Genomic DNA, 22,900 nt, shown 5'->3' with positions numbered 1-22,900 from the left:
TGTCCATGGAAAAAGTATTGTTCTTAATATGAGAAATCTATACATTTGTTGTACCAGATGCTGGTGGCTCATATCTGTAATCCTAGCTACTCAGGAGGCTGAGATCTGAGGACCATGGTTCAAAGCCAGTCTGGGCAGGAAAGTCTGTGAGAATCTTATCTCCAATTAACTCACAGAAAACTGAAGTGGAGCAGTGGGTCAAAGTGGTAGAATGCTAGCCATAAGCAAAAGAGCTCAGGGACAGTGCCCAGGCCCTGAGTTCAAGCCCCATGACTGACAAAAAGAAAGAAAGAAAGAAAAGAAAAAAGAAACATTTAAAAAAAAAACTTTGAGGTCCATAGGTGGGCCTTGTAAATTAGTGTAAAGAAATGAATTAGATAAAATTTTATTGTTTAAACTTTGGAAAAATTATTTTCAATATAATTATATAAATTATCTGTTTGAGAAGTAGAGTGAAAAAAAGAAACTAGACCTTTTAAATAGGGTTCTTTTGGAAAATAAGAGATTAATCTGTTTGACAGAACCATTTACAGTTATATTTAAAATTATTGCGGTATATGACAGAATTTTCAATTCAGTGAAATTAAGTACATTCACAATGTGCAATCAATACTACTCTTCCTTTCCTGAAACTCTTAAATACTTTATTGGTTTTCATAATAATAGAGAAGTTATGGTGAATTATTATAAAGCACATTCTGGAGAGGCATTCTGTTTGTTTTTTTTTTGCCGGTCATGGGGCCTGAACTCTGGGTCTGGGCGCTGTCCCTCAGCTCTTCAGCTCAAGGCTAGTGCTCTACCACTGGAGCTACAACAGGGCCACTTCCGGCTTTTTCTGTTTATGTGGTGCTGAGGAATCGAACCCAGGGCCTCATGCTTGCAAGGCATGAACTCTACCGCTGAGCTACCTTCCCAGCTTCCATGGAGAGGCATTCTGGTCTTGAGGACTTAAATCTACATCTTGACTCTGCCATTTATTATTATTGTCATTTTCTTTTTCCTTTTGGCTCAAAATAAAATTGTAAGGAATATTGTACAAAGCTTAATTTTGTAACTGATAAAGATCCAAAATGATTATAGTGTTTTCTAAATATTTGGTGGATATTATTTTTATATAATATGAAGTTAAATATACAAGTTTGCATTAGTAGTTAACCATTGACAGATGATTAAAATAGCTTTACAAGACTTGAAAATGTCTAAGATGAATAAATTCTTTGGAAAAGCCTTTATGTAGTACTACTTTAACATAGATATTTTTTCAGGTCTCTACAGCAGAACAATGTCGTTCTTCCCCTAAAAGTATGATTTCCTGCAACAAAAAATCCTTGTATCTTCCACAAGAAATGTCAGCTGTCTACATAGAATTCACAGAATATTACTATCCAGATGGAAAGGATTTTCCCAGTAAGAGAGTTTACTATTTATTTTGGTATTATCAATTATTTTTGCTAAGTTTTGGAGTTTTGTAAGTATGAAAGACAAAAATTACTCTTATCACAATTTATAGAACATAACCATAATACAACATTTGTACTGATATTATTTGTTCATATGTCCTTTTTCTTCTCTTTTTATGGCATTCTTTATTTTTTGGTGCTGGTCTTTGAATTTGAACTCAATAGCCTGGTCACTGTCCCTGAGCTTTTTGACGAAGTGCTAACACTTTTCTCCTTAAGTCACAGTCCATTTCAGGCTTTTTGAAATAGAGGACAAGAATCTCACAAACTTTCCTGCTTGGTCTGGCTTTGAGCCTTGATCCTCAGATCTCAGCCTCTTGAGTAGCTAGGATTACAGGCGTCAGCCACTGGTGCCTGGCTGCTTTGTTTATTCATACTTGAAAAACTTCTTTTCTTCACAGTTCCATCTCCTAACCTGTATAGCCAGCTGAATGCACTGCAATTTACTGTGGATGAAAGAAGCATTCTATGGCTGAATCAATTTCTTCTGGACTTAAAACAGAGCCTTAATCAGTTCATGACTGTGTACAAGTTGAATGACTCAAAATCTGATGAGCATGTTGATATTCGAGTGGATGGATTAATGCTAAAGGTATTACATAAACAAGTGGCTATGAGCACGGAACCATTTATATGGAAGATAAGTGGAATGCATTATAATTTTCAGGATATAAGATAGATGTTCAGATAGAAAATGACTTCCTCATGATACTTTTATTTTGAAATTTCAGATATAGTTTGATTCTCAATTATAGAAACTGTAAGAGACTCCTTCTCTCCACTCATGATTTGTTTTTTCCCCCCCTTTCCATCCATTTGGACAAAAGCTATAGTCAAAATTTTAATATTTAGCAATTTTTTTCTACTTCAGAATTGGTAAAAAAATGTTTTTCTGAGAAAGGTAAATTATACAATAAAACTTAAAAAAATTTTAAATAAGATAAGCAGTATTTCTTTTACATTTATTCCATTATTTATTATTAGTTTCCAAGAAAATAGAAAGTTTTTGTTATTGTTGTTGGTTGTGGGTCTTGAACTCAGGACCTGGGTTCTGTCCCTGAGTTCTTTTGCTCAACTCTAGTTCTCTACCACTTTGAGCCACAGGTCCACTTCTGGTCTTTGAGTGGTTAAGTGGAGATGAGAGTCTCACAGGAACTTTTCTCTGCAGGCTGGCTTTGAATCATAAGCCTCAGATCTCAGCCTCCTGAGTAGCTAGGATTATAAGTATGAGCCATGTGTGCCCAGCTGGAAAGTTGGTTTTTTATTTTATTTTGTTATATAGCTAGTCAATAATCTGAACTGTATGCATATTTAAGTTTTAAAAGAAAGAAGTTTAAAATAAAAACTGGTTTTTAGATTACATTTTTATTATCTTTAGTTGTACAAATGGGTTAGAATGCAGCGTGTCAGTTAATCAATGTTTCCTTTTTAATTGTTCTCTCCATCCCTCCCAACTTCACCCATCTCCTTGATTTTGCTAATTACATAATATGTATATTGAATATTATGATTATTTCTTTTCCCTCTTCCTCTCTTCATTAGTCTTTTATTCATTATGTTTTTACTAGTTCTGGGGCTTGGCCTGAGCACTGTCCTTAGTTTTCTCACTCAAAGCCAGCACTCTGCCACTTGAGCCACAACTATACTTCTAGCTAATTAATTCAAGAGTTTCGCAGACTTTGCTGTCTGCGTTGGCTTCAAACCTTGATTCTCAGATCTCAGCCTTCTGAGAAGCTAAAATTAACAGGTGTGATTCACTGGTACCCACCAAAATCCTTCCTTCCTTCCTTCCTTCCTTTTCCTTCCTTCCTTTTTCTTTCTTCCTTCTCTCCCTCCCCTCCCTCTCTGTCTCCCTGTCCCTGTCCCTCTCTCTCCCCTCCCTTCCTCCCTTCCTTCCTGCTATATGAGGCTTATATTCGGGGCCTGGGCACTGTCCATGAGCTCTTTTGCTCAAGGCTAGTGCTCTAACATTGTGGCCCACAGTGCCACTTCCACTTTCCTGATGGTTACTTGGAGGTAAGAATCTCACAGATTTTCCTGACCGGATTGGCTTTGAAGCATGATCCTTAGATTGCAGCCTCCTGAGTAGCTAGGACTACAGACATGAGCCATCAGCGCCTGGCTCAAAATGCTCTTTTGCAAAACAAAACAAAACCAACAACAACCCAAGAAACTAGTTTAGCAAATAAAAGCAGAGTTGGAGATGGATGACAGTTTTGATTTCTAGGCCTATTGTTTGTATATATCGGTATATATACTGTATACCTTTAATATTTTCTCTGTGAAATGATGTTAGTAAAACTCAAAAATTGTAGAGCAGGAATTTTTCGTTCTATGAAAGATTTTTATAGAATTCTGTATTAATTGGTATATTTTCTTTCTTCTTTTTAATTGGTATATTTTCTAACATACAGTTTGCTAAGTTAGAATTATATAGTGATCTTTGCATTTTTTTGAGTATGAATAGTAGTAAGTCAAGTCACTTTGAACTCTTGATGTGAATATTTTTGAAGATTGGATTATCTCTTGAGAATTAGTATAGAAAGTAATTTGAGCCATTATGTTAGGGTTATTTTCTTAAGTTTTCTTCCAGAAAACTGATTCTGTTATAGTCACTTCATTCATTCATAAAGTCATCTCTTGAAATACTTGAAGTTAAAATATCTTTTAAAAAATGAATTTTTCAGAACTGGCATTTTTTATGTGTACAATTAGTAAAAAGTCATTTAACTTAAATGTATTCTTTTATTTGTGATTTATGATTTATAGTATTTTATATACATTATTCATTTTTTAAAATTTAGTTTATTTATTTTTGTTGGTCATGGGCCTGAACTCTGGGCCTGGGCGCTGTGCCTCAGGTCTTCAGCTCAAGGTTAGTGCTTTACTACTTGACAGTGCCACTTCTGGCTTTTTTCTGCTTATGTGGTGTTGAGAACCCAGGGCCTCATACATGTAAGGCAAGCACTCTACCACTGAGCCACCTCCCCAGTCCCCCTCATGTTTATTTTTGAAGTTTATTTTTAGTTGTCAATCCTGTAGTTTTCTTAAACTCAGTTTGTAAAAGATTTGAAAGAGAGATCATGTTTTATGCCTGGGCAAGAAAAAAATATTTGTGGAGAACATGTCAAGAAATAGTATTCTTAAGTCATGAGCTTGTTTTATCTTCAAGATATGTGGGCTTATAAGTTGGACTGGAGTAATTTTTTTACCTTCTAGATTGTCATTCCTTCCGAAATGAAATCTGAATGTCATCAAGATCAACCACACACCCTTTCTATTCAGAGTTCTGAAATGATTGCCACAAATACAAGGCACTGTCCAAACTGTCGACATTCTGATCTAGAAGCTCTGTTTCAAGACTTCAAAGATTGTGATTTTTTTAGTAAAACTTACACTCGCTTCCCTAAGTCTTCTGACAGTTTTCATCTTCTACATCCAATTTTCCAGAGACATGCTCATGAACAAGATACTAAAATGCATGAAGTGTATAAAGGAAATATTACTCCTGAGTTGAATAAATATACTCTTAAGTCTTCTGCTGCCATGGATGTTTGGGCAGTACACTTTTCTCAATTTTGGATAGATTATGAAGGCATGAAAAGTGGGAAAGGAAGACCAATAAGTTTTGTAGATTCGTTCCCTCTATCTTTCTGGATTTGTCAACCAACAAGATATGCAGAGTCACAAAAAGAGCTGCAGAATTGTAATCAAGTATCTCTAAATACATCCCAAAGTGAATCTAGTGATCTGGCTGGCCGACTGAAGCGGAAGAAGCTCTTGAAAGAGTATTATAGTACAGAATCTGAGCCCTTGACAGATGGTGGTCAGAAACCTTCATCAGATACATTTATAAGCTTTTCCTCTTCATCATCAGATGCAGATATTCATGTTTTGGTTCATGTTCATAAACATGTTAGTTTGCAGATCAATCACTACCAATATCTGCTGCTACTTTTCCTACATGAATCACTTATTCTCCTTTCAGATAACTTAAGGAAAGATGTGGAAGCTGTGACTGGCAGTCCTGCTAGCCAGACATCTGTTTGTATTGGTGTTTTACTTAAAAGTGCAGAACTAGCTCTCTTGCTACATCCAGTGGATCATGTCAATACTCTTAAGTCACCTCTTTCTGAAAGTGTGAGCCCAATGGTTCCTGATTACTTGCCTACAGAAAATGGAGAATTTTTATCTTCCAAAAGAAAACAATTTAGTAGTGGTATAAATCAAATAAGAAGTGTAACTGTTAATCATATGTCAGACAACAGGTCTATGAGTGTTGATCTTAGTCATGTCCCTTTAAAGGATTCTTTGCTTTTTAAATCAGCTAGTGATACAAATCTGCAGAAAGGTACTTCTTTTCTGGAGTATTTATCAGATAAGCATTTAGGGAAAATAAGTGAAGATGAAAGTAGTGGACTTACTTACAAGAGTGGCTCAGGAGAAATTGGATTACAAATAAGTGACAGAAAGGATTCATCTCATGCAGATTCAAGTAATGTCTTGAACTACAGGGAAGGATCAAAAATGCCATCATTTGGTAATGACAGTAGTCAAAACATGCTTTCAAATAATTTAACTAATAAAGGAAATGAAACCATAGAGTCGATCTTCAAAGCTGAAGATTTGCTTCCAGAAGCATCTTCACTCCCTGATAGCCTGGAAATGAGTAAAGAAGAAGGATCCACAGTTAGAACACTTAAACCTCAGTCATCTTTAAGGTAACAACATGCTATTAAAATTTGGTGTTTCTTTGTTATGCTGAGTATATTTACATATGGATGTATTTTGGGGAGGGCATTTACTCATTAAAAAGTATGACATTGTTAGAGTTGCTAGAAGGAGTAGATTATTGAAAATTTGAGAACTCTTTGAACTTATACATTAAATTTTAAAAACTGTGGAAACTACATTATATTTATTTAATTTGTAAGATAAAATTCTTTGTAATAATTTTCTGTTAATTTTGTTTAATAGTGGAAAACCTAAGGAACGTTGCCCACCCAACCAGGTTCCACTCTGTGTTTCTTATAAGAACATGAAAAGAAGCTCCTCCCAAATCTCCTTGGATACTATTTCAATTGACAGCATGATACTGGAAGAACAGTTGTTAGAAAGTGATGGAAGTGATAGTCAGATATTTTTGGAAAAAGGTAAAGCAGAGAAGTTTAAATTTTCTTATTATATATTTAAATATGTAAATAGCTTTATTTTATTTATACACACGCCCTTACACTACCTTACTAATAGTTGTTCTCATGCTTTCTTTAGCCAGAAACTCCTGTCTTTTATGACTGACATTCAGCAATTACTTGTACGTTTAGATTATAAAGCAACCAACACTAAAGCTACACACACACACACACACACACACACACACACATATTCAGCAAATGGTTCTGGGCAAACTAATTGGCTATTTGCATGCAGCATGTAGACTAAATCCAGATCCTTATTTCTCACTCTGTACAAAAATCATCTGCACATCGATCAAATATCTTTAAGTAGGGCCTAAAACTTTGAAACCTCTATGGTAAAACATAAGGAAAATTCTGAAAATATAGGCACAATAATTATTTTCTGAAGGAAACCACAATTGCCCAGAAAAGAAGAGCAAGAATTGAAATAGGAACTCATACAATGTTGGTTGAAAGTTATATAGCCAGGAAGTAGCAGAGACAGATTTGTTAGCCAGTCTAACTTAAAAGTTCAAACTTTTGGTTCTTTTACTTTTTTGTCGGTCATGGGGCTTGAAAAAGTTCAAACTTTTAAGTTTATGCTATACTGGTTCTCTAGATTCAGGGAATGATTTTTATCACATGTAAAAAAAAAAAAAAATCCCCAATCTGACCCCAGTACAGGTAATTCATGGCAACCTCCTTTTCAGCATAGCATTATAGTACATAGTATTAGAATTATTATGAGTTATAAAAACTATCCTAGACAGCTCTAGAATTGATAGCTCTAGTTACTGCCTGTCCCCTTATGGTATCAAATCCTTTCTTAATAAGATTTCTGTCCTATGATCCATATGTATTTCAAAAACTATTCCTATGGCAAATATCCCTACTCTTCCACAAAAAGTGTAGTGATTTGCTTATTTGTATTAAGTAATAAAAATAACTACCACTTAATGTGAGAAACCTAGAAAACACAACTCTAATTTAGAAAATAAAATCATACCAAAGTGTCACATTTTCGAGATATCTTCAGTTCTAAGAACCTTGTGTATATGTAGTTTTTATTATGTTATAGACATGTTTTTATAATCTTTATCACTGGTAAGCATTACCTAATATTATTTTAATCACTTCAAAAATGTTTTTAAGCCTTCATAAATTTGACATAAGAATACTGTGGTCTTTAGGCATTTCCTTAATGTGGAGTTTTTAAATTGCATATAATTTTTGACAGTTCAAAAATGCTATCAATAATTGCACTGTTTTATAAATTTTATCTACAACTTTCTAGTTACTGTCTTAGAATAGATTGCAGGAGTGTATTATTTGTAAGTTCTTGAAACATACTGACTTTATATATAACATTTAAATGCTATGCATTCCTGGTATTCTTGAATTCTTAATTATTTTCTTATGTTAGGAACTGATAACTCATTGGGAAGAGTTTCCCAGAGTTTTTTTTTTTTTTGGTCTTAATTTTATGGAAAATCTATGAATACTCTCATTGTAAGAAAAACATCAGATAATATGAAAATTTCTAGATTACAAAACTGTTTTTTTGACGATAACATTTTTTTTTTTTTTGGTCCAGTCGTGGGGCCTGAACTCTGGGCCTGGGCGTTGTCCCTCAGCTTTTCAGCTCAAGGTTAACGTTCTACCACTTGAGCCACAGTGCCACTTCTGGCTTTTTTCTTTTTGCTTATGTGGTGCTGAGGAATCGAACCCAGGGCCTCATGCATGCAAGGCAAGCGCTCTACCACTGAGTCACCTTCCCAGCCCTGAAGATAACATTTTAACATCATCTTTAGTCTACCTTGATTACATTCCCTATTTCATAAGTAATTATACTTCCAGGCCTTCACCCCTGTATTTTTATATACATGTGTGTCATACATATATACCAGTTACAAACAGGTATTTGTATATTTACATGCATACTACTTATGAGTATGTATTCTTATGAACACACAGACACGTAGCTGGGCCACCAGCTCCTATGTAGTCTCCTCACATCTGTTCTTGTCCATCTGTAGTTTATTCTATAGGCAAAATACCATTCTAAACACATGCCATTTTCCTAGTTTAATCCTTATAACTGCTTGTTACTACTGTAAGGCTAGTTTTAAATCCTTAATGTTACTTACAGTATAACATTATTTATGTAACTTTACTATGGTAACGTAACATTACTTACAGTGTAAATTAATTACAGTGTGTAATTTGATCCTAACTTTTTCCAGTGTTTTGCTTGTGTTTACTACACTTCTTAGTTTCTGTACTGATAGTGTTTTCCATCTTGAATTTTGTTCTTGAGTTTGGAAAACTCTTTTTCTTTCTAATCACTTTAGCAAAAAGATGTTATCAAAGAAGCCTTGGAAAACCCCCAACTGGGAGAAAGACCCTTTAAGGTGCTTCCATTAGCTCCATGTACCACCATTGTATATATGTACATCTTCCCAGGTGCTCTCATCTAATAATAGATACATTAGTAAGCATCTGCTTGTTTGCAAGGTCTAAGCTAAAGCCAGTTATATGGCTGTTAATAAAATAATTGAGGCTTCTATTTTTTAGGTCTTTTGGCTTTTCTAACAATTCTGCTTATGATAGATCACTTTAAAGGATTACTATGTGATAGACACAATTTTGTTTTCTTTTTAGCTTGAGAAATACTGAAGTACAGCAGAGATAGATAGGAATGGAAAATAATCACATTAATAAGCATGGAGTTAAGTTCTTAGAATAGATGGTTAGGAGTTGTTATAGGATGCTGAAGAGAAAAATGAGGTGGTCAGACTGGAACTGTTCAGTGTGGACAGGTAGGGGAACCTCACTGTAGCTACAGCAGGAGACCCCAGCTACTTCTGTGTTCAGCATTGTGAGATCTTTTCATACTAAGTTTATGTCTTCGAGGAAATGATTTCTCATTATTTGCTAGCTAACCATAATCTGGTTTTTTTTTGCCGGCTGCTTTTAAGCAATCATGAGTGGAAGTGATAGTCTGTTTTGATTAAATAAACATGACATTGTTAGATCCTGTATGAAAGTGATTTCAGTCTGTTACTTTATTTTTTTTGTGTGTATGCCAAAAATCAGAGCCTGAATGTTGTCCCTAAACTTTTATGCCCAAGGCTAGTGCTCTACCACGTAAGCCACAGCTCTACTTCCATCATTTTTGGTGGTTAATTGGAGAAAAGTCTCATAGATTTCCCTGCCTGGGCTGCCTTTGAATTATGATCCTCAGATCTTAGCCTCTTGAGTAGCCAAGACTATAGGCATGAGCCACCAGCACCTGGCTCTACTTTACTTTTGTGTTTCAGGAATTAAAAAGAACTCGACTACAAATTACCAGAGCCCAGCAGAGTGTATGAATGCCAGTGCAAACGTGCAAAATTACGGGGAAAACTCTCCAGATGCCATTAGTACAAATTCAGAGGGTGCTCAAGAAGCCCATGACGACCTGGTAATCATTTAAAGGGATTCATGGGAAAAAAGAAGTCACTAACTTTATTTCATATTTGATATGTACATGTTTTAAGACATAAATATGTAAAGTGAATTCTAGATGGTAGATGAATTGCTTTGCTCTTCCTACGCTAGAAAAAATGTTTCCTTCTTGCTTGATGAAGTATTTTTTCCTATATTTTTGCTTTTCTAATTTGTTTTTATTCATAGAGAGGGTCTGTTTTTCTTTGGTTCTTGAATTACATTTTAGTTCCTTGGTGGAAAGGAGGAAGCAAAGGCAAATCCTTATAAGAAGGAGATTTTTATTTTTGAGTCAGGGCCTCATTATATAATGCAGATTGGCCTCCTTCTGCTTCAGACTCCCAAGTGCTGGACTTAAAGGAATAAACCACTATAATTGGCTAATGTGGAGCTTTCTACAAAGGAAATATATTGCTACTTTCTTTTAAGCACTTATTATCTAGTGAAATATTCTTTTTAAAATTGTTATTAAGTTGTACAAAGGGGTTATAATTTCATAAGTCAGTTAATGAGTACAATGCTTCTCGGACTGTGTCACTCCTTCCTTTACTCCATTTAACCCCTCCTGTTCCTGCCCACAATTGTGTAGTTCATATTTTACATAATATATATTGAATACAATAACTGCATTTGCTCACCCTCCCTCCATATCTGTACACTCATTTTGCCCTACCTAGAAAACAACAAAAAAGAAACATTCTTATGAAATGTGATCAACTTAGTGAAAATCATTTAAAAATTAATGACCTGGAATCTCTGTCATTTTCAAAAGAGATAAGTGAAAAAAGATCTGAACTTAGCCGGGTGCTGGTGGTTCACGCCAGTAATCCTAGCTACTCAGGAGGCTTAGATCTGAAGATCTCAGTTCAAAGCCAGGCCAGGCAGGAAAGTCTGTTAGACTCTTATCACCAATAAACCACTCAGATAACTGGAAATGGTGCTGTGGCTCAAGTGGTAGAGTGCTTGCCTTGAGCTGAAGAGCTGAGGGATAGTGCCCAGGCCCAGAGTTCAAGCCCTATGACCCTCCTTCCCCCGCAAAAAAAGATCTGAACTTGGTCTCTCCAGGTTGAATATCCTTTATCCAAAATTGTATGATAAAATGTTTTGAATTTCAGATTTCTTAATATATGTATATACATAATGAGACATTTTGGGAATAGGACCCAAGTCAGAATATGAAATTCATATTTCATGTAAACTTTTATGCACATAGCCTGAAGATAATTTTTTACAATATTTTTAACAATCTTATGCATGAAACAAAGTTTCATTCTGTGGGATTTTCCATGTGGAGCAAGTATTTCACTTTTCTGATTTTTGAATTAGAGATGCTCAACTTTTATAATGCAACAACCATATTCTTCAGGTCAGTAATTTGAGAAGTCACTGTTGTATTTTTAGAGATTAATAGTTCTTTTATCTTTCCTAGAACTGTTTTGATAAACTAATTATATATTCATACAATCATTACTAGATGTCAGTTGTGGTGTTTAAAATTACCGGTGTGAATGGGGAAATTGACATTCGAGGAGAAGATACAGAGATATGTCTTCAGGTAAACCAGGTGACACCAAATCAGCTAGGTAATATCAGTCTTCGCCACTACCTTTGCAATCGTCCCATAGGTAAGACTTAAAAAAAGTTTTTTACATGAAATGACATGATTTAAAATCATTTTCTATATGACACATTGAAGTCTTGTCTTTTATGTAACTGAACTCCAGAAAACTTGCATTTGAGAATAAAAGTCAATGAGCTATATTATTATTTTTGCTAGCCTCTTATCTCCAATTAACCACCAGAACTCTCTCCCCTCCTCCCCCAAAAAAGACAGAAGTGGAGCCATGGTTAAAGTAGTAGAGCACCAGCTTTGAGCACAAGGACCTTTTGGTCGGTGTCTAGTACCTAAGTTCAAGCCCTAGAACCAGCACTAAAATCAATCAATAAATATATATATATACACACACATATATTTGGCATGTAATATATAGAAATCAATGTAGTCTTGTGTCAGATAAGTATGTTGTTACATCACAAATTGGAAATTGCATTTGTTTATAAGCCAACACCATAGGTAAATTTATCTTGCATTTACCACATACCTACTAAAATTCAAGTTGTGTTTTTTCTTTTTTCTTTTTGCTAGTGGGGCTTGAACTCAGGTCCCAGCCACTGTCTCTGAGCTTTAGTGCTCAAGACTACTATTCTACTACTTCGAGCCACAGTTCCACTTTGGTTTTCTGGTAGTTAATTAGAGATGAGAGTCTCATGAGCTTTCCTGCCCAGGTTGGCTTCCAACAACAATCCTCAGATGGATTATAGGCAAGAGCCATCAAAATTCAAGATTTTATGTTATTAACAAAAAATCTTAATAATTTGCAAAATGGAAGAAGTTAAATTCATATAAATTTATATTTGTAGAGGATTCATATTTCATATGATTTAATATTTCAAAACCTGGACCCCATTCTTTACCTAACTCCAATACTTTTCAGAGTATACTCAGATTATATTCAGGTGCCTACCTTTTTTTTTTTCCTTATCTATAGCTCACGTTTACCTTATTCTAGGCTGGGTATAGTGGCTCATACCTTCATCTCATCTAGTTGGGAAGAGGAGATTAGGAAGATTGTGGTTTGAACCCAACCTGGAGAAGTTGGTAGTTGGCATGGTGGGGCACATCTCTGATCCCAGCTGTGTGGGAGGCATGAGGAAAAGAATTATATTTTGAGACCAGCTCCAGATAAAAAGCAAGTCCCTAATCTGAACAGTAACTAAAAAGTAAAATGGAAGCTGGGTGGTGGCTCACGCCTATAATCCTAGCTATTCAGGAGGCTGAGATCCGGAAGATCACGGTTCAAAGCCAGCCCAGGCAGGAAAGTCCATGAAGCTCTTATCTCTAATAAACCACTAGAAAACCGGAAGTGGGCGCTGTAGCTCAAGCTCGAGCGCTTGTGCAGAGACAGCGCCCAAGCCCGGAGTTCAAGCCCCATAACTGACCAAAAAAAAAAACAAAAAACTGTAAGATGGACTGGAGGCATACTTCAGGTGATAGAGTTCTAGGTTCTACAGTCAAACCATTTTTATGTATCGTCCCCCTTACCTCCGCCCTCCCGGGCCCCTTTATGGTCCCTTTCCCCACCCCTCTCAGCGCACCCATCCTATTACATTGTTTCATTTGTTTCTAACTCCCCCCCCCCCCCCCCCAAATTCTGGGGCTTGAATTAAGGGCCTGGGCACTGAGCTTCTTTTGATCAAGGCTAGCACTCTACCACTTGAGCCACAGCGCCATTTCTGGCTTTTTTTTTGTTTGTTTGTTTATGTGGTACTGAGGAATCAAACCCAGGGCTTCATGCATGCTAGGCAAGCCCTCTACCACTAAGGTACATTCCCAGCCCGTTTCTAACTTATTTTTAAGTGTTTACATGTGTAGCTTATATAGTCAGTGCTAATACCTTACAGTTTCAACTGTCTCAGATTTTCTTTTTCTCACTCTATCCCAACCTGGCCTTGAACTAGTGATTCTCCTGCCTCAGCCTTCTGGGTGTTAGGGTTATAGGTCTGCACCACACAGATTATGGCTAGATTTGTCTTCTGATATAAATATTTTTAAGTGATAAATTCTGTATTTACTTTGTATTATTTAAAGACCCAGTTTAATAGGATGGTACCAAACCTTAAGTTTTTATTGCTTCATAATCGTGACTTTCTTCATCATAGTTGTCTATTGTACTACAGATGTATAGATAGTACTCACGTAAACACACTCTATATATCTGATATGTGTCAGTCACATAAACACATATTTAAATATCTGATGTGTATTGTCTAAGATTTATATCATGATTTGTTTTTTTTTTTTCTGTTACCCAAAAAAGAAAGCTTAACATTCTTTAGTAGAAAGTTACCACAAAAAAGGTAGCAATGTAGTATTATATGCATGGTGTGTTTTATACATATTATAGAACATCAGCTAAATTGCGAGTAAATATTAAAATGATTTTATTATTGCTTTAATATACAAATTAACTTCATTTTACTGTAGTTTCTTAATAATTATAGTTATATTTTATTAGCTTTATAAAGCTATGCTTTTTTTTAATGATCATTTCCTAAGGTTCTGATCAGAAATCTACGATTCACTCCAAATCCTCTCCTGAGATTGCTCTGAGGTTTGAAAGTGGGCCTGGTGCTGTCATGCACTCTTTGCTAGCAGAAAAAAATGGATTTTTGCAATGCCATATAGAAAACTTCAGCACTGAATTCCTTACATCTTCTCTTACAAATATTCAACATTTTTTGGAAGATGAAACTATTGCAACAGTAATGCCAATGAAGATACAAGTTTCTAACACAAAAATAAATTTGAAAGTAAGTTAATAGATAATTTTATGTTTTGATGCTATGTATCAACCACTGCTTATACTGACATGTTTGTAACTCATTTAAATTAGGATTGATAGAAGCAGTTCGTATTTACATTGATTTTGTCACCTACTTTACTAAGAACATACAAATATTTCTCCTACCTCTAGGATGACAGTCCTCGGAGTAGTACAACATCCCTTGAACCAACTCCTGTAACTGTACATATTGATCATCTTGTGGTAGAGAGAAATGATGATGGCTCTTTTCATATCAGAGGTATGTATGAAAAATAATACAAATGATCACCTCTGATTTTGAAGTTAAATTACTTACCTGCAGATTGTTTCTGATGGTTTTCTTCCCCAGTCATTGTTTATGTGTGTATATTTGCAGTAGTAGATGATTGAGGAATACTTTAAGTGCATTACAATAAAATACCATCAATACATAGAACCTGAAAATAACTCATCTATAGTTATCTTAATACTTGTTTTGCAAATCTGTCTTGAATGAAAATGAGAGAGGTTTTTATGGTTTTATATGGTTCTTGATCTTAAATCTGCTTCTACTTGAATTCTTAGCTTTATTTCTCAATTGTTTCTCTCCCTCTCCCTCTTTCTCTTCCTCTGTGTGTGTGTGTGTGTGTGTGTCTGTGTGTGTGTGTCTGTGTGTGTGTTTGTGCTTGAACTCCAGGCCTTGAATTCTTATTCAGCTTTTTCACTTACAACTTGTTTTCTATCACTGGAGCCATGCCTCCACTTCTGGCTTTTTGCTAGTTAACTAGAGCTAAGAGTATTATATTTATCTGCCTGGCTGGCTTTGAATTTTGATTCAGAAGTCTCAGCCTTCTGAGTAGCTAGGATTATAAGTAAGAGGCATTGATACTTGGTCCCACTATATATATTTTTTTAATCATTTGTGGGTATTGAACTCAGGGTCTGAGCACTGTCCCTGAGCCTCTTTGCGCTCAAGGCTAGTGCTCTTCCACTTAAGCCACAGAGCCATTTCTGGTTTTTGAATAGTTAATTTCTGTCCAGGCTGGCTTTGAACTGCACTCTTCAGATCTCATCCTCCTGAGTAGCTAGGATTACAGGTGTGAGCCACCTGTACCCATTATTCTTTTGTTGTTGTTGTTGGTGGTGGTGGTGGTGGGGCTTGAACTCTGGGCTTGGGCCCTGTCCCTGTGCTCTTCAGCTCAAGGTGAGCTCTCTACTGCTTGAACCACTTCCCGGTTTTCTAGTGGTTTATTGGAGATAAGAGTCTCTCGGACTTTCCTCCTGAGTAGCTAGGATTACAACCTGAGCCACCAGCGCCCTGCTCCATTATTATTTTATGTATGCACCCAATCTGGTCTTTTTCTTGTAATAGAATTTATAGTTTTGTTTTTTAATCACCTTCTTGTTTTTCTTTGTTTTTTTTTTTTGTTGTTGTTGTTTTGTTTTTTTGTCAGTCATGGGCTTGAACTCTGGGCCTGGTTGTTTTCCCTGCGCTCTTCAGCTCAATGCAAGTGCTCTACCGCTTGAGCCCCAGCACCATTTCCGGTTTTCTAGTGGTTTATTGGAGATTAGAGTCTCATGGAGTTTCCTGCCCAGGCTGGCTTTGAACCATGATCCTCAGATCTCAGCCTCCTGAGTGGCTAGGATTACGGGCGTGAGCCACCGATGCCCGGCACCTTCTTGTTTCTTTAGAATTGCTTCTAACTGGAAGTGGTACTGTGGCTCAAGTGGTAGAGTGCTAGTCTTGAGCTGAAGAGCTTAAGGACAGCACCCAGGCCTAGAGTTCAAGCTCCATGACCGACAAAAAAAAAAAAAATAAATAAATGTAGAATTGCTTCTAACCTATGTTCCATCTTTCCAAAGTTATTTCTGCCCCCCTTTCTTCCTTCCTCCTTCCCTTTTTCCCATTTGCTTTCCTTCTTCCCCTCCCTCCTTTTCTCTGCTTCTTTCTTCTCTTCCTTGAACTCTGGGCCTGGACTCAGTCCCTTAACTCTTCAGCACAAGGTGAGCACTCTACCACTTGAGCCACTGTGACATTTCTGGTTTTCTAGTTGTTTGTTGGAGATAAGAGTCTCAGAGTCTTTCCTGCCTGGGCTGGCTTTGAACTGTGATCCTCAGATCTCAGCCTCCTTGAGTAGCTAGGATTACAGGTGTGAGCCACCGGCATCTGGCTAATTCTACTTCTTTTTAATGAGGCATTCTTTATTACCTTATATGAATTTTTCATATAATACAGTACTTTTCTGTGTATTAGTTTTTTTTTTTGTTTTTTTTTGTCGATAGTCATGGGGCTTGATCTCTGGGCCTGGGTACTGTCCCTCAGCTCTTCAGCTCAAGGCTAGTACTCTGCCACTTGAGCCACAGAACCACTTCCTGTTTTCTGAGTGGTTTATTGGAAAGATAGAGTCTCACTGACTTTCCTGCCCAGGCTAGCTTTGAACCGTGAGCCTAAGATCTCAGCCTTTGGCCCCCCGGCTCTGTATATTAGTTTCTTATAGTATGTTGCTAGGTATTTAATTCATTTGATTAATTTAAGTAATTTCTTTTTTTTTCATGGTTAGTCTTAACTAAAGATTTGTCAGTTGTCCTGATCTTTTCAAAGAATGAACTTTTGATTTTACTGATTTTTTCCCCGCTATTTTTCTTTTTTCTTTTTTTGTCAGTCATGGACCTGAACTCTGGGCCTGGGCGCTGTCCCTCAGCTCTTCAGCTCAAGGCTAGTGCTCTACCACTTGAGCCATAGCACCACTTCTGGCTTTTTTTTCTGCTTATGTGGTGCTGAGGAATCGAACCCAGGGCCTCATGCATGCAAGGCAAGCACTCTACCACTGAGCCACCTTCCCAGCCCTTCCCCTTCCATGCTGTACTCATTAATGGGGATATCATTTTTAAAATAGTTTTTTTTTACAACAATTTAAAGATGTCAGATATTTGGAAATGTTACTTGAGTCTTTTATTTGCTTGATCAGATTCTCATATGTTTAACACCGAAAATGATTTGAAAGAAGATTTCAAAAGTGATTCAGTGCTGATGACTGGTGATACGTACGATCTGAAGAAACAGCCCAGTGTCACTCAAGCCACTCAGACAAGCCCAGATGTTCCTGAGTGCTCACTTCACTTTACTAAGGAACAGGTAATGGGAAGCCTAATTTAGAGTAATCAAATAACAGTAATATATTAATAGTTAAAACAACATTTGTTTACTTAAATAAAATATATTGAATACCCGTTATGTACAGTACTGTGCTAGAAAGTATGGTTTTAGTGTTAAGATAAAGAAAACACTAATTCCTTGTACAATCTTACAATAATATATTTGTTATTTTTATTCTTGGGCCTTTTAAAAGCTTATTCAAGTATATTTTTATGTTTTCAGCAAGCTTTTCATATGGCTACATTTGCTTCATACAAATGATAATATATCCTCAGCTATTGTAATGGCTGACATCCTCCTAATTTGACAGCTGAGGATATATGATCATTTCTGAATTCTCTTAACATTGGTTAACATTCACATTATTTATTTCCTGTTACTATAAAAAAAATGTTTAGCAGAATTTGAGTTATATGTGATAGAACCTGCTAAATGAGGATTTATGTATTCCTGTAGATTCTTGATCAAACCCTATACAGTCCTTGTATTGAAAAATTCAGTCTATCAGGAAAGAGTTTGCAATCACTGGTTAGGACATTTTGTCTCAGGGGCTACACCTCTGATTGGAATTACCCCCACTTAATTTGGGAACTCTTTGAAATTAGAAGCTATGATTTAATGCATCTCTGTATATATAGGAAGACTGTGGCTTTATCATATCCTCATACTTACATGGGTTAGCAAATTCCTCTAAGGAGACAAAATGCTTGAACTAAGTCTTAAAAAGGAGGACAGAGCTATTGGCCCATCTGTAAGAAAATGCCTATTGGATTATGTTCAGAATGTGAGTCTGGAACTCAAGAGGAAGTTTAATGCTAGCTCAGTCTACCTACAGAGGAGATACCCAAGAGAATGACTTAAATGATAAGAGAAAACAACCAACCATTAAATCTAATAGAATGACAATATAAGCCTTCTTAAGAAATAAAAAAAAAGGACCTATGGCACCCATAGTTCACATCTGTAATCCTAGCTACTCAGGAGGCTGAGGATCCGAGCATCTAGGTTAAGAGCCAGTCCAGGCAGGAAGTCTGTGAGGTGCTTATCTCCACCAAAAAGCTGGAAGTGGAGCTGTGGAGCTCAAGTGGTAGAGTGATAACCTTGAGCAAAAAAGCTCAGGAATAGTGCCCAGGTCCTGAGTTTAAGCCCAAGAACTAGCAGAACTGGCAGGTGTGTGCATGCACATGCATGTGTGTGCACACAATACACACACACGCACACACACAGAAAAGAAAAAAGTTTAGGAAAAGATGAAAAGTGGCATAAGTCAAGAGGGATAAACATGAAAGAACTATGTATGGCATAAAAGCTGGAAATGGATCTAGGCATGGTGGCTCACATCTATAACTCTAAGCTACATGGGAAGCTGAGATTGGTAAGATGACAGCTTTAAGCCTGTCCAGGCAATTAGTATATAAAACGTCTTCTCAACCAATAGCTGGATGTGGTAACACTTGCCTAACATCATAGCTGTGCAGGAGTTAAGAGATTGGAGGGCTTTCTATTCCAGGAGAGCCAGGGGAAAATGTTCAAGAGACTCACACAGAAAAAAGCTGGGAGTGTTAGTACACATCTGTTGCCTCAGCTAAGTGGAAAGCATGATAAACAGGAAAATTGTGGTCCAGGCATGGGCCCTGGACAGCACAAAAGATCTTATTTCAAAATAGGTGTTGTAAAATAGGACTGGATTCATCGCGCAAAATATAGCACTTCTATAACAAGTGCAAAGGCCTCAGTTCAAACCCTAGTACCGCCAATTAAAAACAAACACACAAAGTGAAAAAGGAGACACTTGGAAGGAGAAAGGGTCTGCAATGTCTAAGGCCACAGAGAAATCCAAAGATCCTTTATTAAATTGGAAATGAAGAGTTAGAGTTTTAAATTGCTGGATAAAAACTTAGGACGTTTTAAATTGCATGATAAGTGTTTCCCAATAGCTTCTCAAAGCAGTTTTTAGCTTAAGTGGGCTCTTTGCAACAGTGATTTTTTTTTAATCCCAAATGTCATACCCATGAATAAACTATATTTCCTGGAAATGATGACGTTCCTTATGTTTTCCAAATGTATTATTTCAGCTCATGGAAGAGAATGAATCACTTAAACAAGAACTGGCTAAAGCTAAAATGGCTCTTGCAGAGGCTCACTTGGAAAAAGATGCACTTCTTCATCATCTAAAGAAGATGACAGCTGAATAGCAGCAAGAGCCATCAGAACTCAGGTCACAGCTATGGAGTAGGAAAGTTATGTTTACAATTCAGATGTTATCAATTAGTGGAAGACTTTCCTTTTCTTGAAAATAAAATGAAATGGAATGTGATGACGTTGTGACTGTTCCAAAGCCATTTTTAGAAAGTTATTATAAATGAGCATTACAATCTCTCCTATTTTATGTTTGGGATTTAACCTTCTTCTCAACTGGTGTAAACTAGAAATCAGCACATACTGTAAAATAATTACATGCCTAGCGAAAAGAAGATACCATTTCCTAATTTTAATATCTCATATACATTTTTAAAAAGACAATGAAAACCTCTGTGTTCATGCAGATTGTTGAATTTATTTCTGTGTGTTAATAATTTACTGTTATTACAGACTCAGATGCTCTTAGGGCTAATGTAAAATAAAGAGGCTTACATTTAAATGTTATTAAAATTATGTACTTAAATCTATAATTATTTAATTACTGTAAAATTTCTAATCAGTAATTATATAATTACTGAGTTTAAGAACTCTAAAATATCTTCACCTTTCTGGACTTACAAATTTACTTAAAAATGTGAAAAAAAACCCACTTTTAAAATGATGTGGTAAACTCTGTTTGTAGAAGCTATAATTTTCAACAAAAAGATGGTACAAATGTAAAAATAAAAAAGCACAAATATTAAGAGTATATGCCAAGTGACTTAAAAAGCATTACTTGTACATTCCTTTAAACATTTATTGTTAGAAGAGTAATTTAACTGCTAAATTTGACAGCATTTGTTACTATAAAAATTATAATTAATACTATTTATATTTCTTTATCTTTCTTTAAGAAGAATGGTTTGGAGAATTTTTTTTCACACACATAAAACAATTCATACCATTGTATTATTTTACATGGGTATTTGCACACTGAATTTATAAAGCTAGTTTTGATTAAAGCTCTATCTGATATATATGTGTGTATATATATGCACACACAAAATCTTCTATAATGAGTCATTGGTAAAATTTGAATTCTATTTTCTAGAGATTAATGTTGAAGATGAGAGAATCTCAGCAATCATGTTTATGAAATAAAAGTATGAGAGTGTTTAAGAAAAGCTTTTGGAAAAGGATTTAAGTTATATTTCCAATAGAATGAAAGTAAATGCTGTCTATTTTAAAATTGGCATTTTTTTCTTTAAAAAAAAATATATATACTTAAGGCATACAGTGTGATGTTTTTGTATACAAACACATAATGGGATGATTAGTGTAGTAAAGCAAATTAACATGCCTACCATCTCACAGTTAACTTTTTAAAAAGTTGCTTAAACATATCTAAGTAGAACATGAAATAGTTGTAACTGCTTTCTTTAGGATACTTGAGAATTCTAAACCACATTGCAACACTTGATGGTGCTTTGCTTGTTTGGCATGACTTACATAGCTGCCCCTACACCGAGTGCTTGGGAGAAGTACCTATTTCATTTACATTAAGTTAAAGTAGCGGGTGATTTAGGTTTTACTGAAAACAGTGAAAACTTGCTCACCTTTTCTGTCATTTTAATTGACCTTACTTAGAAATATATGCACTGTATGGGGAACTGAAGCTGTAGCTCAGTACATAATGTTAAAGTTTTACCTTGGAGTATTTTAAAAATAGTGTTAAACTATATTACTCTAAAACTGTATAGTAGCCGTAGAGTCAATACAAAGGTATAATTAAAGGTTTTAAATGTATAGTGTAGGTCCTTTTATTTGTATAGGTACATAAACAGCAGCAAAGGCCGTCTCACTGAAAAGGACTGATGATACATTAACTTTTTCTTTTTTGGGTCGGGTCATGGGCCTGAACTCTGGGCCTGGGCGCTGTCCCTTAGCTCTTCAGCTCAAGGCTAGCGCTCTACCACTTGAGCCACAGTGCCACTTCCGGCTTTTTTTTTCTGCTTATGTGGTGCTGAGGAATCGAACCCAAGGCCTCATGCATGCAAGGCAAGCGCTCTACCACTGAGCCACCTTCCCAGCCCCCACATTAACTTCTTTTGAGCCAATTGTGTTGTTCTCAAGATTGACCTTTCTATATAAATTTAAATTTTTTCTATGGTATATTATAATTGTTTAATATTATAGAATCGAAATATTTCCTTATTCCTTTTCAAGGTACATGCCCTTCCCAAACAAATCATAAACAACAGAGATGATAATATTTTGAGCATTATATATACTTTGTTAGGTTTCTTTTAGTTTATAAGAAGTAGTATTTTTTATAGAACTTTAAATTTTATGAAACACCTCCAAAACATTACCCAATATAATTCCCACAACCAACCTGAGAAGTAGATATTATTTGGTTTTGGGGAGCTTGGGAAAAGAAACAACAAAACCAACAATAAACCCTGAAGACAGGAAGATCAAGTGAGTCAGCTAGACCCACAGTCAGGCTTTTGACTTAAAGCCCAGTTCTATACTTTCATTTTAGCTTCATAATTCACAGATTTGCTGGGTTAGGAATAGGGCAAGAGTCACTGTCTTACCTGTTTGCCTTTTAAGATGACTATAATATTTTTAGTAGTGTGTATTATTCAAATTACTTGAAAGTAATGGGACTATTTTTGCATCAAGGAAGTATTTAACAGGGTGAGAAATACCAGAAATGACTATTAATTAGAAATAGAGTTGTCATATCTTAAATTGTGTTGGTTATATCTCTAACAAATAGATGCTAATGATCAGGGATTGGAAATGGTAATTGTGTTTTTTTTATTTTTCTTTAGGAGAGCTATGTTTTTTAAATTTTTAATTGGTAAGTAAAAGTGAAATCTTTATGATATATGATGTTTTTGCTATTGGTATTTATTGTGGAACGGCTAAATCAAGCTATTTAACATACATATTACCTCATTTTTTTGTAATACTTAAAAATCTATTCTCACCAGTTTTCAAATAAATAGTAGCATATTGTTATTGGCTATAGTCACCGTGATGTATATGTTCTGAATTTATTCCTCCTAACTGAAATCATATGTATGCTTTGACCAACATTTCCCCACACCAACCCCCATAGCCTTT

General features: G+C 35.7%; 1 protein-coding gene across 2 annotated transcripts in view; it reads left to right on the top strand.

The window, feature by feature from the left end:
• Positions 1–20,156, top strand: part of Uhrf1bp1l (UHRF1 binding protein 1 like) — a 67,715-nt gene extending 47,559 nt beyond the window's left edge. For both annotated transcript variants that reach the window (XM_042693398.1, XM_042693399.1), the window contains 10 exons: positions 1,266–1,407; positions 1,862–2,052; positions 4,680–6,181; positions 6,438–6,613; positions 9,958–10,100; positions 11,598–11,748; positions 14,241–14,494; positions 14,659–14,767; positions 17,457–17,623; positions 19,720–20,156. In XM_042693398.1, coding sequence (XP_042549332.1) covers positions 1,266–1,407; positions 1,862–2,052; positions 4,680–6,181; positions 6,438–6,613; positions 9,958–10,100; positions 11,598–11,748; positions 14,241–14,494; positions 14,659–14,767; positions 17,457–17,623; positions 19,720–19,839 — 2,955 coding nt within the window. In that variant the 3' untranslated portion in view covers positions 19,840–20,156. The remainder of the gene's footprint in view (positions 1–1,265; positions 1,408–1,861; positions 2,053–4,679; positions 6,182–6,437; positions 6,614–9,957; positions 10,101–11,597; positions 11,749–14,240; positions 14,495–14,658; positions 14,768–17,456; positions 17,624–19,719) is intronic.
• The last annotated feature ends 2,744 nt before the right edge of the window (positions 20,157–22,900 follow it).

The sequence above is a fragment of the Dipodomys spectabilis genome, unplaced genomic scaffold, assembly GCF_019054845.1.
Source record: "Dipodomys spectabilis isolate Male_0828 unplaced genomic scaffold, ASM1905484v1 ptg000163l, whole genome shotgun sequence".
NCBI classification, from domain to species: Eukaryota; Metazoa; Chordata; class Mammalia; order Rodentia; family Heteromyidae; genus Dipodomys; species Dipodomys spectabilis.
The sequence above is the reverse complement of the archived record's forward strand: the minus strand, read 5'-3'. Positions and strand labels throughout refer to the sequence as shown.